Raw genomic sequence first — 27,812 nt, forward strand, 5'->3', positions numbered from 1 at the left:
AGTATTGCACATGTCCCTGTTATTCTTATAGCAAAACATGTGCATCACTGCAAAGGGATATGAAAACATTCTTAAAGGAATTTTGGAGTGACGAGCAAATGTTCAATGGTGAAGTGTGTTATGTATGTGCCTCTAGTGGCACCCAATTGAATTGCCCAGAAAACATAGACAGGACACATATATATTAGTGCTGTCAACGTTAACACGTTAAAGCATGCAATTCTTTTTCTTTTTTTTCCAGTTTAAAGTGTTACAAATATTTAACACAATTATCACGCCATCTGTTTTTCTGTCATCCTTTGGCTAGCACTATATTATATGATCACGCTCTCTCATGCAAATGCTTTTAAACCAAAATAAATTAAAGTGGGACAATACAAAGAGAATGTGCCGTCTGTGAATGTCCTGTCTATGTGACACACACGACACAGAAAGACACGCCAGTATCCTGCGCACAAACAATAACACACAATTATGCCAAAATGCCCGTTTTGTCGAGCATCCTCATTAGAGCAGTCTTAATTGAGTTATATAAAGTCTTAAATGAACGTAAAGAGTTGTGAGAAAATGGGACGCGTGTCAAATCCACGTTATGTGCAGCAGTGGCAGGTCTTAAAGTGACAGCAGCCACTAAGGCTATCTGGCATTAATATTAATAAAAGAACAAAGGTAGCAGAAAATTACTCACTACTCTTGACTAAAGAGCTTTTGTAGCTTTCATATGATTCATCTATTAAATGTATAATTTATGCAGACTGATAACTTTATTCAATTTCAGTATATTTAATTCCTGTCAGACAGGGCACAAATATTACATTTATTATGGTTTTATGTGAGGATTGTTTTAAGTTAACTTAAAGTAAAAGTTTTGATGCCTAATATATATATATATATATATATATATATATATATATATATATATATATATATATATATATATATATATATATATATATATATATATATATATATATATATATATATATATATATATATAAAAACGTATAGATTTCAATTATATATATATATATATATAATTATTATATATAATTATATATAATTTATATATAATTATATAATTATATATAATTATATATATATATAATTAGTTTTTTTCTCCAATTCGTTGTTGAAATATAATCATTTACACAGTGGCTTTCATTTTCATGACAGATTTATCAAAACATACATTAAATAATCAAGACATCACTAAAATGTTAAGTAGAATATATATATATATATATATATATATATATATATATATATATATATATATATATATATATATATATATATATGCTAATATTGTGCATATATTTAGTGAAAGAGTTGATTTCTCTAGTGAATTAACAGCTGTGGACACTGAATGACTTCTGACTGAGGTAGATGATGCTGCGTGACATTGTTTCCAAGCTGTTTGACGTCTTTCCGCGGTTGAAACACTGATTGAGCGATTACACAACATATGATACGTTTCAGTAAGTGTTAATGTATCCTCAACATACCTTAAGATATTAATTCATGTTTATTCTTCTGGAAGATATGATCGCGTTCACTCGCGCGTGATCAAATGGACTGAATACTTAACATGTTCGAGTGGGAAGTAGGATTGAAGTGTGTCCCGCGCTTAAAACAAGCCAGATTGCATTCGAAACCGTTCGGTACACACTCGCACCAAACCGAAAGCCCTATGTGCCGAAACGGTTCAGTACGAATACGTGTACCGTTACACCCCTAATATATATATATATATATTGAATATTTTCAAATAATTTCCTTGAACACAAGATTGTATGGAGAAAAAAAAGAAGTCCCGCCTCAAACTCTCACAACTGGTCAGGTCATTGTTACATTTTGACTAGTCAGGATTTGGCTAACTTATATCTTTGGATGTGTTCAACCCACATGTTATTGCCATATTTAAAGCTCTGCATGCTTTCAAATCGCTCTTGCAGTACCTACTTTGATGTCATATTGGTCTGCACAGTGCAGGCGAGTGGTAGCTCTCACGAGTCCAAGTTTCAAGTTTACAAGTTGTAATTACAAGTCTTACAAGCACGTGAAGGTTTTTTACAGTTCAGAATCGTTATGGCAATTACGACATGGTGGGAACGCACCTTTTCTTTGCATTTTAACATAATAAGGTAGCTCACTTCACCTTTAAAATCCCTAATTTCTGAAAAGCTCAGGTTAGATTGAAGACTTTTCCTCTCCTTAAAATATATTCTACCTGATAACACTATTTCTTCATAGCTGAGGACAAATCCACCCATTGCATTCCACTCCTTGTTGATGGTGCTGATACTGATGTCTGGATAAAGCGTTGTCTTGAAACTAATCTGTCTAGAGAACACACACACACACAGACACCAATACACACATGGGGTTGCTCACATATACCTGAAAATTGTTCATCTGAATCACAGACACAGATAAACAAAGATAGACATAATCAGTAAAAAAAAAAATAACAACAACAATGGCGGTTCTCAGATTTAGGCCTAAATAATGACCTTAGTAATAGCTAACGGCAAAAAAAGTCCCATGCTGGCACACTGAGAGCTATCAACAGTAAATCACCCACAAACACTCAAACACATGCATGCCAACACCAACACGATTGTGAAGTATTGCATAAAATACCTCAATGTGCATTAAAAACGTCCACAACCTGTCAAAAATGGTTTCGCAACCATAATGTGAAATTACGAGACTGCAAATACTATGAAACATAATATGTAGAGAGTTAGCCATATAGCGTGACTGTGACCACCACAGTAACACACTCTACATTCCTCTATGTGTGGGCCTGTTGTTTTCTCAAATTTACAGAAACAAGGCCACCGACATTGAAATACTATTAATACTTCGGAGAGCTTCTGGCATACTCAGAATAACTATATTTGAGTCAGAGCACTGTTATCATGTGCTATCCCAAACACACCACCCACCACCCTCATATGAGTGGGAAGATGGTTAAAATGAGCTCAGAACAAAAGAAGAAAAGATGGAGAGGAAGCAGGGAACGAGGTGGCAGAAAATTAGGACAATGAGATGAATAAATTAATATAAACTAATAAATAATAGAAAGAACAGCAAAACAGACAAGCATCACTATTACCATCTCCCACACTTGTAGTCTTCCTGAAATGACTGTTATGTAACAGTCCGTTGAAAGTGAACTATTACTTTTATAAGCGATCAAACAAAATATTCCCATAGATTTACATTGAAGAAACTCGAGAAATTTCAGCCGAACAACCATCTAACAATGCTTTAGCAACCACATAGCAACACACTAAAAACCCTTAGAACACCTTAAAAACCACTTAGCAACACCATAACAACCATCCAGAACTCCCTAGAATCATTGCAATGCCAAACTTGAACTGAAAATCTAGAACATTTCGCTGTCTTAAAATTGAGTGTGGAAAAATTGTTTACAATGTAGTAATTCTTCAGGGTCCATCACACTTGCCCGGCAGCACTGGACCACCCAAGTACACAAATGTCATATGTTACATTTCAGTCATGAGAGTGAGAGGGTTTTTTTCGTATGTGTGTGTTTAAGTATGCAATCGTGTGTGCAAGTATGTGTCCCCAGTCATTATGTGGCAGGATTGGGTCACATTTTTTGGCCTGTAAGGTCCCTAGGCACAGGTTGTCACGGCATTAGGGATCAGAGGTCGTATCAGGTGTCCAACAGGAAAAACAACAGGGCAGAGCACTCAAGTACTTATTTACTGTGTGTGTGTGTGTGTGTGTGTGTGTGTGTGTGTGTGTGTGTGTGTGTGTGTGTGTGTGTGTGTGTGTGTGTGTGTGTGTGTGTGTGTGTGTGTGTGTGTGTGTGTGTGTGTGTGTGTGTGTGTAAAAAATGTACTATGGACAAAACATACAAAATGTATTATAGTTTACATTTAAAATAAATGCAATTATTTGAATTTAAAATACTTTTTTGATCCTGATGTAGGCCTACATGTAATTTCATAATTCTATAAATATAATAGGAGGGTACTGTTGAATACAGACAAGTATTTATGGTAAATTAAAATATGTGATATGAGAAATGTGATTTTTAATTTATTTATTGGAACTTGTATGCCATGTATTTATACACATTTGTAATGATGAAGTTGCAATTTAGTATATTTAAAATAGGCCTATATTAACTTTGATATAAAATAACACACAGTGCTTTACATTTGCTTTAGTATGTTATTCAACACATCAAAATAAGTGTGCTTCTTTATATTATTAAAACGACGATTTAAAATAAACTTTAAAGTATAACTTTGCATTTGACATAATTCCAAAGTGACCTTTTGAAAAGTGTAGCCTACTGAAGTGTGTGAAGAAATATAGTAATGCAAGTGTGCTCTCTTTAAGTACACACATTGCATTTATTTAATTAATATTATATTGCCTGCAGGTACAACTTTGTAAAAACAATAATTTAAAGATTTTAAGTACAGCACAAGTGCACATTCAACACAATTAAGTGCACTTCTTTTTCACAAAGGATTATATGTAATTATATTATATAAACAGTGAACAATGAAGACTGTTATTATGGTATGTACTGGAAAATCTATTATTGTTTTTTTGGATTGTAATTTGTGGTGTTTGCTCATACACATTGCTCATACTTGGGGTTAGGGGGTTTTACTCTAAGGTGAGAAAATTTACAAATCTAGATACCGAAGATAACCGAAACCTATCATGTGTGTGTGTGTGTGTGTGTGTGTGTGTTGAGTGCAAAATATACCAACCCCCTAGTCTGGTTAAGAATGTGCAGCTGGTAGGGGTCAGACTGGCCCACCCAAAGTCTGAGTGGGTATGTATGAGTGTGTGTATGTACATTTGTCTCGATGACCATTCTTGCTGCACCTTGACAGATACAAATGTATTTATTAAAGATAAATGTAACGATAATGATACCTATACACATATTCTGTGCATGTGTATAAACAAACCAGGTACTTTTTGCTTCCGTTTTAGGTCTCAGAGGGGACCTTATTTACTGTTTATACTCAATATATATATACACATGCTGTTTGTAGAGTGTAGACACACAGATGCTATCTATATCCCCCAAACCTCAAACTTTTTCCATAACTAATGAAGGCATTCCTGCACGTGCACTGAGAAACGTGGGAAAAAAACGACCCCTCTTTTTTTCCTCTCCCTCTCCGCAGTGAGAACACCCTCTTCTTTACCCCACAATAACTTCCATATGTTTTATGTGAACCGTTTTGGCAGGAAGTGATGTAAATTGTCCCACAGGGCATGTTACATGGTGTAAACTGTATCCCTGACTCAGTGATCACTGATGACATTACAAGCTACAATCCAAGCTAAAAACAGCCAGCTGCATACGGAAACGGTCCAATCGTTTTAATGAGAATTTGAACACACAAACTCAAAGGTTTAATACTATGATTAAACAAGTGTACTTGTGTTTCCATTATTACCATATTGCAATATCAAAAATAGTCTTATCCTACTGTCAAAATACAACCCCAAATCAGAAAAAGTTGGGACAGTATGGAAAACGCAAAAAAAAAAAAAAAAAGTGATTTCTAAATTTACTTTGACTTGTATTTCATTGCAGACAATATGAACACAAAATATTTCATGTTTTGTCCGGTCAACTTCATGTCATTTGTAAATATGCATCCTTTCCTGTCATTCAGACCTGCAACACATTTCAAAAAAAGTTGGGACAGTAAAGCATTTACCACTTTGTAATGTTGCCATTCCTTTTCACAACACTTAAAAGACGTTAAGGGACTGAAGAAGACACCAAGTGATGAAGTGTTTCAGGTGTAATTTTGTCCCATTCTTCCTGCAAACAAGTCTTAAAGCTACACTGTGTAACTTTTTTAGTCTATTCTTTGCTAAAAACACTTAGTTCTTTCAAAAATATATGTGCTCATTAATGTATATTTACTTCTTTCAAGTAATAAATTATTCTCATAAGTTTATAATATGCCATTGAAAATACATAAGGTAATGGGATCTAACGGTGGTCGCCATGTTGCCCCTCCATCTTGAAAGTACAATAGCCAAAGAGGGACATACCCGTAAATTCAAGCTTCGCCTTTCACGTTTTAACCGGTTTTAACACTCGATGGCACTGTACAAAATTCCCTGCCTCGCGCATGTGCGCGTCAACTTGTTCAGACTTGTCTGGTGCATGCGCCGAGAGTTTTCATCTCAGCAGCGTCCAGTAACAGAGTTATACAGAGTTTTCCTGGCTTGTTTATTCCTCAAAAGTCTGTTTTTCCTTGTGTGGTATTTCTGTGCGTTAATAACTCCGTAAGTAATAATAGTTATTGTCACTGTAGATGTGTTTCAGAGTGTGTCATCGCGTAATTCAGTTGATGTCACCTCAGAAGTATTTTTGTGTCAACATACAATAGCGTAATGCTCACCTATTTCAATAATCATTCAGTTATTTTGTTATCAACAATGTTTATTCGTTTATAGAAAATATTTGCTTTTAGGTGTAGTCATATAGATTAAAATGGTTATATAAAGTCATATATATTTATATTGTTATATAAATTCAAATAGTTTTATGTATTGTCATTATTAGTTATCATTTATTTAGTATACTGATGTCTTTTGTTCAACATCACTTATATCTGCCTATACTGGCGGGTGACGTTAGGGGGCAGTGGTGAGCCGCAGGGAGTTTCACTTTTGCTAAAGAATAAGTCACACTGCCAGCCATATCAACATACTGTCAACCTAAACTGTTGTTTTTGTTGATTCTGCAGGTAAAATGAGTGATGAGACATCGCAACTGATGTTTTATAATGTTTATATGTGTTTGTTTGATGCATTGTGTCGTTATCGATTTAAAAATAACCGCATTGACGCACCCGCGGCTAGAATGCGGCCTACTCTGCCGCGACCGACGGGTGCCGTTGTCCTGACATTTCATCCTACCCGTCAGATTGTCCTACCAAGGCTTACTGCGCATGCCCACATCAATATTTTTTATTTTTTATATTTACATTTTAAGGGTAGGTTTATGGTAGGGATATGGGTAGGTATGGATATTAATGGATATTAATAAAGCAAATCACATTAATATGATTCTGGTAGCACAATCTGATAGGTAGCATTTTACATCCATATTTAATATTTATTTATTTAAAATATTTACATAGTTTTAAGGGTAGGTTCAGGGTAGGAGTAGGTATGGATATTAATAAAGCCTCAAATCAGATGAATATGATGCTGGTAGGCAGCACAATCTGATAGGCAGCATTTTTTGCTGTCAAATCGTGCTACCTACAGTTTTAATGGAAGGTAGCAAAATCTGACAAGGTAGGACAAATCGACAGAACACCGTGCGAGAGATCGCCGCGGCTTGGAATGCGGCCTGCTCGGCCGCGCGGAAGATCGCGATCCATAATGATTATAATGTTAATGCACTCAAAGTCGTCTTTAAACATAGTTAAGTGGTAGTTGATCTTTAATGTGTCTGTTTCATTACATTTAGTCATTGTGGGTGACTATTATGATGCTAGTGAGAGAGTTTGTAGTCATTCAGAGTTAAATGGCCTAATGTTGTTTAAAGAACTGAGTTTACAATCACATAAGTTAAATATAGTTACTTTAAGTGCTTGTATACAGTCTGTGTAAATTGAGAATTAGTATATGATTACTGGAAGATTAATATAAGTCAGTTGGTGAAATACAAATGTTCTTATTTTCTGACATGCTGTATATTTGAGTAATGTATATCAGAGTAATGAGTGTAAATGTGAGTTTATTGAACAGTTTCACTTTTGCTAAAGAATAAGTCACACTGCCAGCCATATCAACATACTGTCAACCTAAACTGTTGTTTTTGTTGATTCTGCAGATACCGTGTGACAGAAATAAAAAACCATATGTGCCACCAGAAAACCCTGCCTCTTCTGTGTGTGCAACATAATGTATGTTGATGGAAATATGTATCAGGTCTGATCGGCATATTAACAATTGTTATACAGAGCGCACTGCAGTGCTAAAGCTGCGCACACACTTTTGTAATCCGACACCGCTTGTTAGCAGCGGCAGCTCCGCTCCTTTTAAAGGGTAACTAAACCCCTGCTCAGAGCTTAACTCCACCCACTGGCAATTTTCAAAAAATGCTGGAAAAGTGGGCAGAGCCCGGCGGACACAGAGGGGATGAACCGAGGGCGGGGCTGAGCGGAGGGCGTGCACCTGAGACCCACAGTGACGGGTTGATTGACAGCTGGCTGACTCGCAAAGATGGAGAATGACTGGAGTGACGCCAGCTTTGCAACAGAGCGGTCATTTCTCCTACCTTCACCTGAAGTGGAGGAGGTTGGATTGTCTGTAACAGACACAAACCCGGAGCCTCATCAATGCGAGCCGCTGCTCAAACTGTGTTAACTCCCGATGCAGACGATACTAGTGAAGCAGCCGCGCAAGAGAACCGACCTAATCTATCTGCGTCCGCGGCAACCGCTTGCGTGTCAGGGTTTGAAAGCGCGTCTCATGTATGAAAATTATCTGTACACATGACGGGCGGCAATAAAATCGCAAGAAAAGCCTGACGTGTACTGACAACTGCATTATTTAACCGTATTTTATTCATTACAATGTTAAAGCAAGTGTCAAGTCAGTTTCATTCATTCTACTTCATGTAATATGACAGTTCATACTGGAGTAAGCCGTTCTCATCATGTGATTGGGGGAAACATTTCTGAGGGCGTGGTGAGCTCGTGCCAGGGGCGCGGATAGTGAGCCGTTGGAGGTACCATCCTACGTCACGATGTACCACAACGTCCAATAGGAAAATTCAACTGCAGTAGCCACCGTTCAACCTTAAGAGGGCAGCACTTTGGCGGTTTTACACCATATTTTATAGAATTAAAACACTTTATACTCAAATGTCAAAACATTTACTCGAATCAATGAACAGCATTAGTAAAGCCCCAGTATTATAGATCATTAACTAAAAAAAGTTGGTTTAGGGTTTAGTTACCCTTTAATGCAGCTTCATTTAGCGCCTATATATGGTACAATAAGCTCTGGTTTACGGTTACATTATACAAATGTAACTTATAAGTATAGTTATACAGTTCTTAACTGTGTATCTTCTGTCATGTCATTATCATGTATATTTACCATCCTTATTTGTTCTCTCACAGAAACCACATTTATGTACATATCCACGCAAACCTGTTTATGCCTTGCAATTGGATGACTGAATAAACATTACTATCATCAAAGTTCACTCTGGATTAGCTGCAGTTCTTTCTAGCCGAATAATTAGGCCAGTTGAGTTCCAACCATCCCACTGCGCACAGAATATCCCACAGGCACCGTGTCGAATGTGGACGAGGTCGAACTGGAAGCCATGTTAATCTTGGACTAAATCGGCCACCGTAGGAGTTGAAACGAAATCGGAATTGAGAGGAACAGAAACTAAAATTCACTGGATGGTCATATACCTTTTCACCGCTAGATGGGGGAAAATATCACACAGTGTAGCTTTAAGGTGGGCAACAGTACGGGGTCTTCGTTTTCGCATTTTGCGCTTCAAAATGCGCCACACATTCTCTATTGGAGACAGGTCGGGACTGCAGGCAGGCCAGTCAAGTACCCGTACCCTCTTCCTCCGCAGCCAGGACTTTGTAATATGTGCAGAATGTGGTTTTGCATTGTCTTGTTGAAATATGCATGGACGTCCCTGGAAAAGATGTCTTCTTGAAGGCAGCATATTATGCTCCAAAATCTCTATGTACTTTTCAGTATTAATGGTGCCTTCACAGAAGTGCAAGTTACCTTTGCCAAGGGCACTGACACAACCCCATACCATGACAGACCCTGGCTTTTTGGACTTGTTGCTGGTAACAGTCTGGATGATCCTTTTCTTCTTTGGTCCGGAGCACACGGCGTCCATTCCTCCCAAAAAATACCTGAAATACTGATTCATCTGACCACAGTACACGTTTCCACTGTGTGATGGTCCATCCCAGATGCCTCCGAGCCCAGAGAAGTCGACGGCGCTTCTGGACACTGTTAACATAGGGCTTCCTTTTGGCACAGTACAGTTTTAACTGGCATTTGTGGATGTAACTATGTATTGTGGTACTTGACAAAGGTTTGCCAAAGTAGTCCTGAGCCCATGTGGTGATATCGCTTATAGATGAATGACGATTCTTGATGCAGTGCCGCCTGAGGGATCGGAGATCACGGTTGTTCAGCTTAGGCTTGCGCCCTTGTCCTTTACGCACTGAAGTTCCTCCAGATTCCTTGAATCTTTTAATTATATTATGCACTGTTGAATGTGAAATATCCAAATCTCTTCCTATCTTTCTTTGAGGAACATTGTTTTTAAAAATTTCAATAATTTTCTTACGTATTTGTTGACAAACTGGCAATCCTCGGCCCATCTTTGCTCCTAAAGGATTAGACCTTTCTTGGATGCTGCTTTTGTACCAAATCATAATTACAATCACCTGTTGACATCACCTGTTTCAAATCACATCATTATTTAACCATTTTACCTCATTACTAGCCCTAAATTGCTCCTGTCCCAACTTTTTTTTAAATTTGTTGCAGGTCTGAATGACAGGAAAGGATGCATATTTACAAATGACATGAAGTTGACCAGACAAAACATGAAATATTTTGTGTTCATGTTGTCTGCAATGAAATACAAGTCAAAGTAAATTTAGAAATCACTTCTTTTATTTTTTATTTGCGTTTTCCATACTGTCCCAACTTTTTCTGATTTGGGGTTGTATTTTGACAGTAGGATAAGACTATTTTTGATATTGCAATATGGTAATAATGGAAACACAACACTTGTTTAATCATAGTATTAAACCCTTTGAGTTTGTGAGTTTGTACTGTCCCAACTTTTTCTGATTTGGGGTTGTATATTACAATCTTTTGTGCATGTGGTATGGTCTGAACAACATGACGGTTAGGCACCCACAGGAAGTAGAAGTGCAGCAGTGGACAATGAGGATACCACAGAATAAACTATTTGTACCAATTCTACTTACGAAGGACACAAAGAGGACAATAACTGACCCCAAGCTAATAGTATTTTAAGTTTTGTGTTGCCACAGTTGCTTTTTGCTTGCTCACTGGGGTTTTTCAAGGTTCTATCATCCGTTTGGAACAGTTTGTGCTGTAAAACACTGCACATCAAAATTAGAATTGAATGGAACTGGTCAATAAGGGACAGCTTTCTCTGTCTATGCCTTGAAATACATTCTCATTCCCTATAGGCTAGATAGGTTGATGGTTCAATACAAAAGATTTTAAAAGGCACAATCAGGAACTATTGCTAAAAGCGTCTGCCAAATGCATAAATATATTTCTGGAGAGTCATACTCTTAGGGTGAAGAACATTCCCTCCAAATGTTACCAACCTCACAATAGCTGGTATTTTCCCCTTTTTTCCGGCCCTAATTGACTCCGTGGATTAGAGAAAGAGAGTCAGGATGCTAATCCCTGTAATCCAGTATAATCCAGGCTCCAATAACAATGGAAGATGCTGAATTAAGCAGACGGCACTTTGGGAAAACAAGAAATGAGGCTAACCTATGGTGCAGGATTAGGGTGCCATGTAGAGGCACATGAGGAGGGGGGGGGGGGGGGGGGTAATTACCCTGCTGGGCACAGTGGTCCGAGAAAGAGACACAAGAGCAAGACCGATACTGCCTGTGTAACGGATGCAGACCAGTAAGAGCTGTGCATATAAACCTCACTCCCCTGGCCTCAAGAGGCACGCCAGTGACTTACGCTAGAGACTGCGACCTTTAGCGTCCTTGCTAGCATGCCCGCCTCCCATGCCAGAGACCCCAGTTCGAATCCCATTTGGAGCGGGTTGAGTAGTTCTAGACAGCTATGCGATTCACTTGAGATCAAATGGATATATTGTCTTCCATCTTGTGCTCCTCAGTAAAAGACTCTCACATGTGAGTTTCAGAGGAGATCTCAATCTCACAAACTACTAAATATACTAAAGTCTACAATCAAAAGTCAGAAATTTTATGAATTCTCATCAAATTCTTCCAAGATCACAATTATTGTAAGATTTGCATATTTACATTACATAGAAATGTTCTAATTTGTATTTATTTTTATTTTTCCCATAGAATTATGAGGAAAAACATCAAGCCAATACTTAACTGAATAAAACAACTCTATTAGATTTAAAGAGCAATGAAAGAGGAACCTGTGAGCAATGACATTTTTCTCCACATAAAATAATATAATAAAATAAAATAATTACAATAAGAAATAAAAGTCGCACCGTAAAATATAAAGTTGCAATGGGGGGTTGTCACAATTACAAGAAATAAAGTTTTAGTTACAAGAAATAATGTTGCAATTGTGAGGAAAGAAACATCAAACTATTAGACGTCTTATTTCGAGATAAAAAGCCATACTTATGATGAATAAAAACTCATTCATTCACTTTACATTTTTTACTATGAATATCACATAATGAAAAGTATACTCGTTCATTCATTCATCCATGAATTAGTTAATTCATTAATTTACTATGAATATCACATAATGAGAAGTAATGCATTATGTGATATTTATCATATCTAATATCCCTGTAAGCATGTTTGTGGGTGTGTACTGTACATAGCACCTGTTTCCAGCTCCCCTGTGTCTGTACGTGTTTGCATATTTACATCATGATTTATAGTTATCAATGCTTTCACACACAGGGGATCCTCTCACGCACATCTCTCAATCTCCTGCCATTTCAAACCTATAAATTTATAGTCAACAAATGACTGTACTTCACTTTGGCTGCCATCCTCTGTTTGATATACAAATATGACGCCAGTTCCGACAGATAAAAACCCCTTAAGACAGATATATTTCTTATGCTGAGACCTCAGGGGCCTCAGACAAATATATTGAGTTCTGCCCATGCCGGGCCAATGAGCTATCAACACCATGCTGCAAGCCAAATATACTAAACGTCTTGTGCTTGACAAGCTTGAGTTACGAGATGAAAGTGGGCCGAAACATTCATGGTTCTGGCTCATGTGAGGAGAGAAACAAAGACTGTAATAGACGGGCAAACACAACCACACGTGTAAGATGTACTGTACCACATATTCAGACTGCATTTTTGAGATGAATGAATGTTATTAGTCAACATCTGCTGAAAATACTCATGGCAGATAGTACAGAAATTAATCTGAAGAGGGAGAAAGCAAATTCATTAGGTGGCTTAGATGTTGTCTATGTGGCTTGATCCCCTAAACACAACTTTCTCTTTCCCTTTAATCCTCTTACATAAACCAAAATCTCAGAGTGGGTCTTTTTTCTTATGTGTAAAATCAGTGATATCACTCCATTCATGTATCATGTCTGCTTTTTCCTCTATTTTCTCTGACACATAGAGCAAGACAAAGCCCTTGTTTTGCACTCTAAGAATGCCTGATACAGCACGCCTGACCTTGAACATTTCGGAAAACACAGATTTCCTGCTTAAGGTCAAAAATGAGGTTCAATTTTCCACATCCTTCTCTAAAAACATGATTTTTTTTGTTTGCTCTTTTGCCATCCAGTACCTCTCTCATTTCTCACAAATGGCAATTTTAACTTGTAGGGATAGGGAACAAAAGCCTTCTCCGCAGTTTAGCTGTTTATCAGTGTTTAACGGAAAACCTGTCATTTGGTCTAAAAAAAAAAACATAACCTTTTATTTTAGCTCCATTAAGAGCAACAGAGGTAGATTATTCATAAACTGTGGTAACTTCACTGCTATTATCACTTCACTGCTACTTATTAGAATAACGAACTTGCTACTAAAACTACAATACATTTATACTTCGGAAACAGCTGAAAGTCCGTTTTAAGGGTAATTTTCAAAAGGGCAGGGTCAGAATGTTTTTTTAATGCTTTTAAATGCAACACACATCTAGAATGCCTATTACTAGTGCTTATCAAGAGCAAAGATGTAAAAGCAAGAGAAAGAATGTTCTAGTTAGCTTGTGTGTGTATCAAAAGGCTTAATCTTTCATGTGTTTACCAGATACACTTATGTAATCCAGTTAGGAATGGCAGGAACGAACAAACAAAAAGGTGTGCGAGTGAACACACACTTGCAAACAAACACACACACACTTGATGGTCACCGACATTGAATAGTGTCAGTGTAAACAGTAGTTTCACATGTAAAAAGGAATGAAGTTATCTGTACTTTGCGACATGCGCTATGATGCCTGCGTGTGTCTGTGGGTGCTTGCTGAAACGTGTAAGCTTGCATTCTCTGTGCCATACATTATGGTGTTTTAATGATATTCTCTCTGGCTCCATTTCTCATCTCTCATCTCCTTGACCTCTGTCTAAGCACTCTGCTATGTTGACCCATTAATCAAGATTAAATGGATATATACAGTCATTCGATGAGCAACTTGCTTCATTTTTTCCATTACCTCAGTCAAGATGACTACAGACTGAAAGATGAAACAAAAAGGATCACATTGAGATAAAGGAGAATTAAGTACAGATTAGATTCAAAAACAGTAATATTGTGAAAAATATGGAAATGTAACTTTTTTTTCACCCTTTTCAGACTCTGATGACGCGTTTTAACGGTCATTAATATTGTAAATCCTGCAACGTTTTTTGTATTTGTTTTGTATTTTTTTATGTATGTACATTTAAAACACTGATACTTTGTATTTTATTAATTATTACAAAAACAAGTTACTGCTGCTGTGAGGGTGTTTCTAATACACCGTCTATTGGAGTGATGGTAAAAATTAACATATTTCTCTCTTTTGACTGCCTTTATCAATCTCACTCTATTTTTTCCCTCTTTTTGGAAGTTGTGAAATCACTATTGTGGCATTTTTCTTTTGCTATTTGAGCAAATGGGCACACAAAAAATATGTAATGTATTCTCTCATTCACAGCTATAATAGCTAAAGGGATCGTTCACCCAAAAATGAAATTTAGCCCATGATTTACTCACCCTCAAGTCATCATAGGTGTGTATGACATTCTTCTTTCAGACGAACACAATCTGAGTAATATTAAAAAAGTCCAGGCTAATCCAAGCATTATAATAGCAGTAATCGTTGCTCTGATTTTTAAGTCCATAAAAAAGGCATCTGTCCGTCGTATAACGTGCTCCACGTGGCTCTGGGGTGTTAATAAAGGCCTTCTGAAGTGAATCGATGCGTTTGTGTAAGAAAAATATCCCTAGTAAAAACTTTTTAGTTTTGGCCGACCACCTTCTGTATTCAATTTATGGAAAATGTGAAAGTGCCTCGCTGATCGAAACATAGATTATACATAATAAAGGCTAGATGTCTTACGGCGGAGTCTCTAACGTCATCACCGGCGGCCATCTTGTCACAGGCAAGCTTTCTGGTGGGCTCTGTGGTACCTGATGTAAGGTGAGTGATCTGCACGAACACAAATACTCATATCTCGCTGAAATGGTTTGGTTTCTTACAAACGTTATTAACAGGGCTATAATTCTGGATGCTTGAACAAATTATGAATAATTATTCATCAGTATGCAGTGTCATAACTACATCTCTGACGTTTATAACAAACCAAACAGTTTGAAAATCGGTAGAAAATTGAGCATGTTATGGTTGTTTAAAAAGTACATGCACCATTAAAACACAATGCTACGAATGAGCGAGCATAGCAGCTGACTGTGACAAGATGGCCGCCAGGTGCGGACGTCGACCTCCATTGGCCAGCAGCGCGGACGAGACATCTAGCCTTTATTATGTATATCTATGGATCGAAAGACAAACGTGACCAGGTACGCTCGTCATGACGTCACGTACGCATCTTGAATTGCGAGATGGCACTTTCAACACTTTTCCACGGAAGGCGATCGGCTGGAACTTTACTTGATAAAGTTTTAAATATGTAAATATATATTTTTTTCTTACACAAACGGAACGATTCGCTTCAGAAGGCCTTTATTAACACCCCAGAGTCGTGTGGAGCACGTTATTCGACGGACAGATGCATTTTTTATGGACTTCAAAAACAGAGCAACTATTACTGCAATTATAATGCATTAGCCTGGACTTTTTTAATATTACTCAGATTGTGTTCGTCTGAAAGAAGAATGTCATATACACCTAGGATGACTTGAGGGTGAGTAAATCATGGGCTAATTTTCATTTTTGGGTGAACTATCCCTTTAACCCAACTATGACGACTTCCACTCTGAGAAACCCGAAAATGTGAAAAGGGTAATTTAATATTGTAAAAAAATAAAAAATAAAAAATAATATATATATATGTATGTGTTTAGCTGATTTAGAGTTAAAAAAAACTATTAAGATGAACAAAAAGTTTGAAAAACAGCATTTATTTCAAACATTTTGTAGCTTTCTTAACTGTAAATTTTGACCAGTTTAATTTGCTGTTGATGATTAAACGTTTCAATTGATTTCCCAGTAGTGAGACTAGTGTCTATTTATTAATTGCAACAGTTGATGTAATTTTAATAATTACACTTTTAAATATTAAAAGTTTGATCTGTTGGCATTGCTTGTTGGCAATGCTACAAAGATACACATACTTGTATTATAAAACACATATTGTTAGTTCATGTTATCTAATGCATTAATGTCATTGTAAAGTGTTACCTTTAAATTGACCATAACAAAGACCATTAAAATATTTTAAATTGTATAATTACTGTATTTAAGTATTATAAGTCAGACACACTTTACATTTATATCACCAATTTCAATTTTTCAGAAGTGCTGATATAGGGCTATCTATAACTCAAAGGTTTTTATGACATTGACTTATCTACTGAAAGCATTATGACTTTTGACATTGATATACAACACCAACAACTTATATGTCCTTCCCCACATTCACTTACTCAGATCTGCCTTTACTCACGTCTGCTCTCAAACAGACATTTTTAAACTTTGTCCACACATTCCGTCCATCTTTTCCAGCCCCTCACTGACACTTTAAGTGTTGTTTGCCATGTGCTTCTGAAATGTGGAGTCAAGCATGTAATTGGTAATCAGATGGAAGACTTACGCTCACCTCAGAACACAAACTCACAAAAAAAAAAAAAAAACTCACTGGCTCACATCCACAGACATGTGCATGCATCAGAGGGGACGATCATGAGAATGTTCTCAGTGTGTTTTAGCTGGTGGAAGTTGGCAGGCGGTAAAGGCTGTTATTATCATGTTCCAGAAGCTTTAGCCACTCAGAAAGAAGAAAATGAGAGGGAGGATGAGAGACAGAGAGAGAGAAAGAGAGAGAGAAAGAGAGAGAGAGAGAGAGAGTCTCTCCTCAGTAAACTTTAAAGTGGCTGCTGGTGCCAGAGCACACTCTAATTTGTTGTTTACATTGTCATTCAGCATACAGAAAAGCCTGTCTAAATGTTGGACACTTCAGCTGTCTCTTTAAAAAGTGAATAAGAGATGATTGACACCAGGTTTCAACTCCAGAGCCCCGAGAAAGAATGAATGGTATGTAAAGGTGCTCCTCACACCAATGAACAGCTGAAAATCTAGTATTTAGTTATTAGTATTTGATAAATTGTTCAACGACAAGTTTTAGTTAACTAACCTCATTTTTTGGTCTAGCCCCAGAAGTTCCAGAGGGTCCTGATGAGGACAGTGATGATGAAGAGCGATACAGTGGGGTGTTTAGAGACTGGGAGGAGGCTGAAAGACTTCCTGCTGTATCCAACATTTCTAAATCATGTTCCTGTTTAAGAAAAGAGTAACATTGTCATACATTCTGTATCAAACCTTTGTGTCAAGTATTTTACATAGATTTAGTACTAGTACTGAAGATCTGATGCAGTTGCTGACCATTATTTCATACATCAGCGCAAGTCTTTCAGATGAAATTAGTGTATCATTTGCATGAAAGCTTCTGATTGGTGGCCACTCACAGAGATGATCCGCCTCTTTAAATTGGGAGTGCCATTGAGGGAGGAGCTTAGAGCATTTTCAATCTCTTTGTCTAACTGATCCAACTTCATTATCAACAGAACCATGGAGTCCAAACGTGACCTTTCCTTCTCCCTCTCCTCCCGTGAGCTCTGAAATGAGAAAAACAGTTTTGTATAATCAGATTTTATTCGAGAATCTGATCGCTCCCAATGACAATTCTTAAAACATATGTCACAGCAGACCAGGCGCCGACTCCGATGAAGACGGGACTTTTCCATAAAAGCTGAGGCAACACTTCATTACATTTAATCTAATCTTTTTTCCTCCTTAATGGTGGCCAGTGCTATTAAAAGAACAGTTAACTCCAAAATACTTCTGTTATAAACTATAGCTTCATCTGTAATGTCTAAACCGGTCAGACTTTATTTTGTAGAAAACAAAAGATTGTATGTTAAGTTGCTGTTTTCAATACAATATGCAAGCATTTAAAAGTTAAAGTTATTTTGATAAAATATACAGAATTATTATTATATATAATATAGAATTGGCTTTCATTGTGTTTGATTAGATATTCTTGATTCAATATTATACAAATGCCAATAAATTATAATTTAAATTATTAATACTTATATTCAGTGTTGGGTAAGTTAAGTAACAAGGCTGCGCTGTTGAGGCTCAAGCAGCCTCTGGATGAAAAATGGAAACAAATGAGTGCAGCACTCAAAAAGAAACATACTTTTTTTACTGCTGTAAAAATTCAACATTTTAAATTTTTATATTGAGTTCAATAAGTACAATTTAAGCCACTTACATTTTAGACGCAATATTGACTGTTTTTGTTCTATTTCAGCAGCAGAAATAGTTCCAAGATCACAGCAGAACCATAACGCGTCTAACAGCAACACTCGGCCGTTTCATTATGATTTAATGTTTTGAACAAATCTGTTGAGTCAAAGATTCAATGACCCATTCATAAACAACTGCCTCATTCTTGAATAAATTAGCCGTTTGACTCAATGACTCACTCATTAAGATGGTCCTGCGCCGCCACCTACTGGCGGTTTATTTTCATGTTTAAAACTATTATTCTTTCCAACATTTCTTATTTGTACATTCAAAACATATTTAAAACAATCTCATAACATTATTTCATGCAGTTGTAATGTTTCAGTGCAAATTATTTAATTTGACTGGTAACAGCCCAGTGCCTTATAATTGGAACTTCATTTATTTATCAAATTTAAGAATTTAAAATGAAAGATGATTGAACACTGATGAGAAAGTTGCTTCAGAATAAATTATTACAAAAAAAATTAAAAAAATTCCGGACAAGTAACTTTTTTACTCGGACAAGTGAATAAGGAAAAGCACATGAAAAGGTTTAATGTTGAGCCCTGCATATTAATATTAGATGTAACATTTTGATGTAAACTTCGCTACTGTTTTATATATATAATTGTATTTGAACAATATTTAATGCAATTACATTAGAGCTTGGATTCACAAACAGGGCTTAGATTAAACCAAAATTTAAGGTATTTAAGTAGCATTTATAAACTTGCCTTCGAAAACAACAAACATTACTGGTGTGCATCTTGAGACAAAACAATGGCACTGACATATTTTTAGATCTAACAGTGTACGTTGCTTTCAGTTAAGACAGCTCAAATATGCATTTTTGTCTGTGAAACTGGGGGTAGAAACTGTAAATTAAATGACAGAAACATTTAGAGTAATCCATTGCTTTACTTTTTCAAGGGAAACGTAATTAAATTACATGAATTACTTAGTAATGCATTATCCAACACTGCTAATATTGCATTCTTGACTTAAAAATTTATCAAAATGAAAATAGAGAAAATGCAGAAAGTAGATGGTATTTTCTATTTTTTTTGTTTGAAAAACACTTTATGGGCATCTTCACAGTCCACAGTGATGTAATGGTTCAATTAGCAGAGAGCTACACAGAGAGGAGACAGAGAGAGACAGAGAGAGTGGAAAACAGAAGTTGTAATGCTACTCAAGCAGAGAGGAATGATGCTGGCACTTGCCCCGTGTCTGAACCAGGCCTGTGCAAACAGCCCCACACAAAGCAGAGCAGTGTGTAAAAGGCTTGCGTAGCTTGTTCTGGTATTTACCCTTAATACACGCTTGTCTATCACAGGGCACATAGGGAGAGAAAGAGAGACACTCTGCTAATAATGAGCTAACAAAAATACAATTCATTGTCCAAAACACACATTTTATGTCCAGACACCTTGAAGGTTTTTTAAAGTTTGTTTTTGTTCTAGTGTTTCAATACAGAGCACAGGTCATGAGGATTGGCTGATAGACTTCTTTGATGAGCATGTCTATGTGGAAACAAGTTTGCTCAAGTCGTTTTAGAAGTTTATTTGCAGAGTTAATAAAATAAATAAAAAAAGCAAAAAAAAAAAAAAATGTAAATTTTTTTCTTTAGTGGAACACAAGGAGGAATGCTATATAATGTCTATATAATGAAAGTGAAAGGGGAGTAATACTGTCTATCCCCAAAAAATACCCCAAAAGGTGTTCATTTGTGCTGTCATTTACTTTATATTATTTAATAAACTGTAAATACTTCTTAAACCATATGAAATTTGAATCATTATTTCTTGAAAATCTTATTCAAATTTGTATATGCATCACGACACGTTTGATCAGTAATGTAAAAATGACAGATAAAACATAAACATGCGATTAAAAATATATTTTGTGTTCCTTTGAAGGTCATTTGAGTTGGGAATAACACGAGGACGAACAAGTAAGTTAATGTTTTAAGGTGAAGTACTTTAACTCCAACACTGTCGTGCTGTAAAGAGATTTTGGCTGCAATTTACACACGCAAACACATATCCATTGCAGTCACAAGGCCATTTAGTGCTACTGATTAGGTGTGACTGGTACAGGTGTTGACACATTTGTCAAATCATCCCAAAGGATGTGCTTGAATGTGTGTTATGTTCATAAAAAAAACCTTTCTTTAACTTAAAATACATTTTTAAGGCTAAAAGACAAACTGTGCTTTATTTTTTTCTCTATATTGAAATTCCATCAAATTAGGTCAAACAAACACAATCATGCCACTCATGACACATCAGCTGACAACAGGGCCAGAGAACAGGAAAAGCACACATTCACCCTGACGGTGGCATAAACATGCAAATCATCACGTTCCTCATTCTGCTTTGTTTGTGTGTGTGTGTGTGTGTGTGTGTGTGTTGTGCTAATTAAGCGCACTTTGCCAGAGAGAATACTGTTTGTTTAGAACTGTTCTCGGTCAGCAGTGTCAGACAGAATATAATCTGTCTGTCAGTGCAAAGACACGCTATCTCTTATCAATTCCTGGAAATACACTATGATACAATGTAAATGATAAATTCTTGGAATCTTTTACTACATTCACACTGTCAATTTTTGGGATTGACAACCGCATTTACTGACAAGCGTGAGTCCAAATGAACTGCAAGTTCATCCATCAAAAATTCATTAAAGGGTAACTTCAGTGATTTAGCATTAAGCTTTGTATCAGTAGAAACCCGGTAGTATATTTGAATTATGGTACTTTCCCCCCCTCATATCCCCCTGAGACGAGAGAATTATGCATTTTATTTCTGGAAAAAAATCCTCAGATGACGCAAATATCGCCATTTTTATCGTCAAATATCGTCATATCGTCACACGACTCCTGCTGCGTTTGCGCTGTGACTTTAGTTCGGCTCACTCACACTTTATTGAAAAGACACGTTCAGTTTTTAACTGTATTGTCTATTCTCTAACTGAACGAAATTATTTTATTACTATGAAAATCAAAACAACGTTGAGGGCGGTGCCACGGTGGGCAAGTGATAACCAATAGCCGTGGCCTCGTAGGGCAGCGAAGCAAGTGTATTCTGGGAGTTGTTGTCTTTCATCCATGAGACAAAAATAAATGTTCTGTCTTTTCTCGGTCTAGAAGGCACCAAATTCAAAAGTAATTTCACATTTCTACTACATAAATGACACAGTTTAAATACACATTCATCTTCCCAGCGCTGAAGTGCCCCTTTAACCGACAGCAGCTTCAATGTAAACATGTACTAGCCGGACGCCTTAACTGTTGCACTCGCGTCTCACATCCGTTGCAACGTCTCGTACATGACGGGTGAGTCCAAAAACCTAGGCAGCTGACTCGTTGCCTCACTGCCATTTCAGACAATGACTTGTAAGGCAGCGTTTGTGCATGTAACTGGCGCGGCGATGACATCGGACGTAAGCATTTTGAACTGCAAGAGGCATTACACTTTCTTTGTAAGTTCAATACGGAAGGCAGTCTGCCGGAAGCTGGATATTTTATTTTATAATGTGTTAAATATGGATATTTTTCTTACAAAAACCCATTGATTCGCTTCAGAAGGCCTTTATTAACCCCCCGGAGCTGTGTTGATTACATTTATAATGAATGGATACACTTTTTTGGTCTTCAAATTTTGGGCTGCCATTCACTGCCATTATAAAGCTTGGAAGAGCCAGGATATTTTTTAATACACCTAGGATGGCTTGAGGGTGAGTAAATTATGGGCTAATTTTCATTTTTGGGCGAACTATCCCTTTAAGTCAGTCTTAACATAATGTTTATGCAGCTGGCCCCAGGTGTAAACCATAATCAAAACAATGAGTAACCATAGTAACTGACTGAAACACAGGAAACTAAATGAAAACTAGGGCACAGAACGGAAACATGATACAAAACCCACTCAAACAGAAAACAAATTCACAATACCCTTTACACCTAAAGTTTAACTTTTTGAAGTTAAAATGTAAGGCAATTAAAATGTACAGTGTGAATGTGCTTATCACAGTCACAAATGAGATCTCCTTAAAATTTCTTTTGGACACAAATTAGATTAAAAGGAGAACAAATGGAGACTTTTGCTTAAGTCTTCTGCTTCTCAGATTTTCTCATGAGAGAGCCTCACCAGCTGGTGGCCACAGCCATGCCGCACACATCTCTAGAGTTTCCGAACAAACTGCTCATGTTTGCCAGGATACCAAACTCTACAATAGAAAAGAGATCAGAGATCTCAATCTGAACTAAAACATGATTTATCTAGTACTTCCAAAACCAAATTATCTGAGCTATATGCTGTCCACAGCACATTCATACAGTGCATCACTTCTTCCACATTTTATTATGTTACAGCCTTATTCCAAAATTGATTAAATTCATTATTTTTTTCCTCAATTCTACAAACAATACCCCATAATGACACTGTGAAAGAAGTTTGTTTGAGAACTTTGCAAATTGATAAAAAAAATAATCACATGTACATAAGTATTCACAGCCTCTGCTCAATACTTTGTTGAAGCACCTTTGGCACCAATTACAGCCTCAAATCTTTTTGAGTATGATGCTACAAACTTGGCACACCTATTTTTGGGCAGTTTTCCCCATTATTCTTTGCAGGACCTCTCAAGCTCCATTAGGTTGGATGGGGAGCGTTGCACAGCCATTTTCAGATCTCTCCAGGGATGTTCAATCAGGTTCAAGCCTGGGCTCTGGTTGGGCCACTCAGGGACACTCACAGAGTAGCCACTACTTTGTTATCTTGGCTGTGTGCTTAGGGTCGTTATCCTGTTTGAAGATGAACCTTCGCCCCAGTCTGAGGTCCAGAGTGCTCTGGAGCAGGTTTTCATCAAGGATGTCTCAGTACATTACTGCATTCATCTTTCCCTCGATCCTGACTAGTCTCCCAGTTCCTGCCGCTGAAAAACATCCCCACAGCATGATGCTGCCACCACCATGCTTTCTTTTTCCTATACCATTCACTGTAGGGATGGTATTGGCCAGGTGTTCCTCCAGACATGATGCTTGCCATTCAGGCCAAAGAGTTAAATTTTTGTTTCATCAGACCAGAGAATTGTGTTTCTCATGGTCTGAGAGTCCTTCAGGTGCCTTTTGGTAAACTCCAGGCAAGCTGTCAAGTGCCTTCTGGCCACTCTATCATACAGGCCTGATTGGTGGAGTGCTGCAGAGATGATTGTGGAAGGAAGGTTGTCCTCTCTCTACAGAGAAACGCTGGAGCTCTGTCAGAGTGACCATCGGGTTCTTGGTCACCTCCCTTCAAGTCCCTTCTCCCCCGATCGCTAAGTTTGGCCGGGCGGCCAGCTCTAGAAAGAGTCCTGGTGGTTCCAAACTTCTTCCATTTACAGATGATGGAGGCCACTGTGCATGCTCATTGGGACCTTCAATGGTGAAGAAATTTTGATGTACCCTTCCCCAGATCTGTACCTCGATACAATCCTGTCTCGGAGGTCTACAGACAATTCCTTGGACTTCATGGCTTGGTTTGTGCTCTGACATGCACTGTTAACTGTGGGACCTTATATAGATGTGTGCCTTTCCAAATCATGTCCAATCAACGGATTTTACCACAGGTGGACTCCAATCAAGTTGTAGAAACATCTCAAGGATGATCAGTGGAAACAGGATGCACCTGAGCTCAATTTTCAGTGTCAAGACAAAGGCTGTGAATACTTAAGTACGTGATTTTTTTTAAATTTTTATTATTAATAAATTTGCAAAGATTTCAAACAAACTTTTTCCACATTGTCATTATGGGGTATTGTTTGTAAAATTGAGGGAAAAAATAATGAATTTAATTAATTTTGGAATAAGGCTGTAACATAGCAAAATGTAGAAAAAGTGAAGCACTGAGAATACTTTCCGTATCCACTGTAGCTCTACTTCGACTAATGACATTATCTTATATTTGAATTGCTTGTATTTAAAATTTTCCTATGGAATTTTAAGATAAAAGGACAAATTTGATGAAAACAAAATTACTTAATTATCAGAAAGAAGGTTTTTAAAAGGTTACTGTGTGAACACAGAGGTCAGGGTAACACCTGCAAGTGCACATTGACATCACATTCCTGCACGTATTGCGTGTGAGTTTGGAATGATGAACTACAGAAAGATTCCTCTCATCTGTCTTGCTTCCTTCATGTCTTGTGTGTGGTATCAGGTGTTACACTGACCTCAGGTGGTGTGTTTTCAGTAAGACACTACAGCTGTGGACATCCTGAAAAAAACAAACAAAAAAAAACACACATACACAGGTACACAAAACACAAGCTTGTATAGTGTCATAAATTAAGGGCACTTACAATTAAAAATGAGGAGGTAAATGTGTTCTGTTATCTCTATATGTCTCAATATTCAATTCTGTCTTCTATAAGAATTATACATTTTCCTACTCTGTGTGTATATATATATATAAATGCCCCTGAAAGTCTAATCCAGATGGCAAATAGTACCCCTTAATGGAGAAAGCAGACTTGGTGACATTTTAGATAGGAATTTGGAGATGTAATGCCATTATAAACCAGATTCTGTCCCCAAGGTCTTTTTTTTGTCAGGTTTTTCAATTCTTAGGACATTATGAGACGTTTTATAGCTACAGGAACAGCAAGGCATGTACACACTCATGCTCTCACACATATGCAACATTCTACATTCATACAGCACACCTCTCACTAGAGTGACCTTTCCTTGACATTTCGACTGTGCATCTGCCTGTGTTGTAATACGCTTCGATATAAAGTGTGAAACTGCAAGTACATTATTATTTAAATGTTATACTGAAACACTTTCCTCAAATAATTAAAGTGACATTCATTGCTGCTTTTGTTTTAATCTTATTTTTATGCTATTTATGCTATTTTACTTCCACTAAACCTCAATGTTTAAAGTTTGTTCTCAGGTCCTAGAGAAAGTACAGCAATGTGCTTTACTATCATCCATGATTGATTTATTGATACACATCTGATAATAGAGAACGTTTTTGAAGTTGGTGAACGGTACAGGTCATTGAGTTTATTCTCAGGAGTTGGATTTCAGCCAGTTCAGTCCTTGGACAGCTGTTGTCTGTTATGTATCTTAAGTCTCTCTCTTCTTTTTTTAAAACTGTAATCTACCTTTGCCTTTGTTTTAGTTATTTTTTTTTCTTGTGAATCATTTTGCTTTCATGCTTTACAATCATTTGGCCTCAACCACCAGCTTTCTTATATTTTTTTCTTCATCTTACATATAGCATTATGACGATAAAAATGCTTTGCATGATAAGCTAAAGATTCAAATGGTTGGGTCATTCTGTTTGTAGTTATATAATTTCTTTATGAGACTGCGATGGAATACAAACATTCTCCTCATTTGTAAATTGCTAAATGATTAAATGCAAATGAATACAGTGAGCCATTGAACAGTCTGTAGACAGTACACTGAAAATAAATCATTTTAATATGCTGAATTGGTGCTCAAGAAACATTTCTTATTAATGTATCAATGTTGAAAACATTTGTGCTGCTCATTTTGTGGAAACTGATATCTTTTGTAGCTTTATAAATGTGTTTACTGTAACTTTTAGTCAATTTATGGTCTGTCTGTCTGAATACGTGATTCTGATTGGCTGGACGGTGAATTCCGCTTATACCACGGTAATTTGCCAGCAAGTTAAAGTTAAAAGACGTGGAGACAGAGGAACACTTCAGAGGAACACCTGCTGCACTGCCATTACTATCACAACATCAGATCAGACTATTTCACTAAATTCCAACAACAAGAACCAAATTTTATGGCATTACCAAATTCATATTCTGGGAGAAAAATCTTGCTTGACTATAACAGCAGCAAAATATGTGACAAACTAAGAGAGTCAGCCAGTGGACAAAACTAAAGTCAGAATTATTCCTATCTCATCTGAATGTGTACAAATGTATAAAGCTTTTATTATTATTATTTACGTTTTTTTTGTTTTTGTCGTAATTATTTTCTTGATTATAAAATGTATTCATGTATTTGTTTACTGATTGATTTATTGACTTTCTTGATTTTTTTTCTTTTCTTTTCATTGCTTATGTGATGGCCAATGCTTTGGCATTAATGTACAAGTCGTGCCAATAAAGCTTATTTGAATTTGAATTTGAATTTGAATTTGAATTTGAATTTGAATTTGAATTTGAATTTGAATTTGAATTTAAATTTGAGAGAGAGAGAGAGAGAGAGAGAGAGAGAGAGAGCTTCTTTCTACAATGAATCTGTGAGTTTAATTACTTCAAAAACAGCAATGTTACAACCTCCTTGCTGAGTAATATAATGTAGCGATTCAGTAGAGAAGCTAATATATGAATAAAAGACGCAGAGCAGCATTGACAACATGTCTACTAAATGTGTGTGTGTGCAGCATGATCTTTATGTCAATGAAAGCAGCACATATAGAACGGTGATTAAACTGACATTAAACAGTTTTATTTCATCTTCCAGCCAATCAAAATCAAGTATTCAGACATGATTTATCATTTATACGGGCAGTGTGAAAACTGTAACCTGTAAATATACACTGCTTTCTGCATATGCTTTCAAACAGAGCTAAGAAGGCCTTAGAGGGCCAGAAAGAAATCAAAAGATTTATGCGTGAGTTTGTGTGTGTTCTCTCTCTATTATTATAATGTCTTGTGACTGCCTCCCCATTTATTTCCCATTTAGCACAGAATTATCCTGTCAGAGTCAGTGCTTTGCTGTTGGATTTGCAGAGGTGAGCCAGAATTATGCGAGTGTGTGTGTGGTGAAAGCTAGTTGCATATGCCTAAGCTTTTCCATGACACACACTTGTTCTGAAACGCTCATAAACACATACACACAGAGCCCTCTGTTCTCACTCTCATGTGATGTATTGTTCCATCTCTGATATAAGTGGCATCTGTCTTACAGAGCCTTAAGAATATACCAGAAAAAAAAGAAAAAAAATTCTTTGAGATGTAAGAAATCTTTAACGGGTATGACAATTATTCCAGTTTCACTCTCTTTTAGGGTCATCTAGGGGTCAC

General features: G+C 36.8%; 1 protein-coding gene across 1 annotated transcript in view; it reads right to left on the reverse strand.

The window, feature by feature from the left end:
• dlc1 (DLC1 Rho GTPase activating protein) overlaps positions 1-27,812 on the reverse strand; it is a 168,267-nt gene that overhangs the window by 114,022 nt on the left and 26,433 nt on the right. The window contains exons 3-4 of the mRNA XM_079813013.1: positions 17,927-18,076; positions 17,596-17,736 (exon numbers count right to left, since the gene is read on the reverse strand). Of these exons, the coding sequence (XP_079669139.1) occupies positions 17,596-17,736; positions 17,927-18,076 (291 nt within the window). The remainder of the gene's footprint in view (positions 1-17,595; positions 17,737-17,926; positions 18,077-27,812) is intronic.

This window comes from Gobio gobio (assembly GCF_949357685.1).
Source record: "Gobio gobio genome assembly, chromosome: 3".
Lineage (NCBI taxonomy): Eukaryota > Metazoa > Chordata > Actinopteri > Cypriniformes > Gobionidae > Gobio > Gobio gobio.